The sequence below is a fragment of the Aplysia californica genome, unplaced genomic scaffold, assembly GCF_000002075.1.
Source record: "Aplysia californica isolate F4 #8 unplaced genomic scaffold, AplCal3.0 scaffold00927, whole genome shotgun sequence".
NCBI classification, from domain to species: Eukaryota; Metazoa; Mollusca; class Gastropoda; order Aplysiida; family Aplysiidae; genus Aplysia; species Aplysia californica.
This window is the reverse complement of record NW_004798197.1, coordinates 207,639-209,342: the sequence shown is the minus strand read 5'-3', so window position 1 is coordinate 209,342 and position 1,704 is coordinate 207,639. Positions and strand designations below refer to the sequence as shown.

Genomic DNA, 1,704 nt, shown 5'->3' with positions numbered 1-1,704 from the left:
AGCCTAACCTTACCATACCTCCAACCCCAGCCCATCTATACCTCCAATCCCAGCCCATCTATACCTCCAACTCCTGCCCATCTATACCTCCAACCCTAGCCCATCTATAACTCCAACCCCAGCCTAACCTTACCATACCTCCAACCCCAGCCTAACCTTACCATACCTCCAACCCCAGCCCATCTATACCTCCAACCCCAGCCCATCTATACCTCCAACCCCAGCCCATCTATACCTCCAACCTAAGCCCATCTAACCTCCAACCCCAGCCCATCTATACCTCCAACCCAAGCCCATCTATACCTCCAACCCCAGCCTAACCTTACCATACCTCCAACCCCAGCCCATCTATACCTCCAATCCCAGCCCATCTATACCTCCAACTCCTGCCCATCTATACCTCCAACCCTAGCCCATCTATAACTCCAACCCCAGCCTAACCTTACCATACCTCCAACCCCAGCCTAACCTTACCATACCTCCAACCCCAGCCCATCTATACCTCCAACCCCAGCCCATCTATACCTCCAACCCCAGCCCATCTATACCTCCAACCCCAGCCTAACACTACCTCCCAACCCCAGCCTAACCCTACCTCCAACCCCAGCCCATCTAACCTCCAACCCAAGCCTAACCCAACCGTACCTCCAAGTTAAGCCCAAGCATACCTTAGAATCCTCCACTTTTTTCTGGAACCGTGGCAGCGCTTCCATCTCGTTGCTCAACGTCTTCTCCATCGGCCTCAGCCCCTGCACACACACACACACATGAAAACATTACAGACAACTCTAGAAATTTGACAGATTTTTATTCATTTCAGTATAAGTTTGATGGCACTTACAACACAATTAGGTCATATAAGAGCCTAGATTAGAGTTGTTGCTAGAGAGTAACACTAGTAACAGATAAGTACCATACATCTGTTAGAACCTCGATAATTCAAACTTTAAAATTTTACAGGACAGACCCCCCCAAAAAATTGTCTACAATATTATTATTAATGTTAACAAATAGGCAATTAAATTCTGTCACTGTATAGTGATGGGCCTTAGACAAAATCCTACAAAAAAGAGAGTGTTTCACCTGAGCCTATTATTACACAATGTGAGTTAGAGACAAACATCCAGGGGTTATCGGGGTTCACCATCTCCTTTAACCGCTTCACTGCTGCTCAGCGTACAGTGTACGCCTATAAATCGGGCCCTCCTATGCGCTGTAGACATACAGTGTACTCCCGGCAATATCACTATATTGTTTCGTTTCCTAACTCAGCCGGAAATTGCAATTTAGTATAGAGAGTGGGCCCCCCTGAAAGCTCTTTTATTCCCGAGTTAGAGAAGCTTTAGTTTGCCCTAATTAGACCAAAAATGACAGATAAAGCGTGAATTATAGCACCACTCCCTCTTCACAGTACTAGCGTCTTATTCTAGCTCTGAGCCATGGCTGATGGCTCGCGATATATGCTCACAACGTATCAGGCTATCAGCGAAATTTTTGCTGATGATGATAGCGGTCTATTCATTTTCCTTTAAAATGATATAGACATTTTTATGCGTTTGATATATTACCACAGAGTAAATAGCATTTTAAAAGGATCACCCATTTGAATTGCCATTCGTGGCAACAAGGTCAGCATAGGGCGGAGAATATAGGTCAGCAGAGAAGGGGTTACGGTCTCAGGGAGGTTAGGACAGAGCAATACGC

The 1,704-nt window shown here is 46.1% G+C and overlaps 1 protein-coding gene across 1 annotated transcript in view; it reads right to left on the bottom strand.

The window, feature by feature from the left end:
* LOC101848082 (structural maintenance of chromosomes protein 6) overlaps positions 1 to 1,704 on the bottom strand; it is a gene marked incomplete in the record, with an annotated part of 34,668 nt that overhangs the window by 23,915 nt on the left and 9,049 nt on the right. The window contains 1 exon segment of the mRNA XM_013089324.2: positions 669 to 749. Coding sequence (XP_012944778.1) covers positions 669 to 749 — 81 coding nt within the window.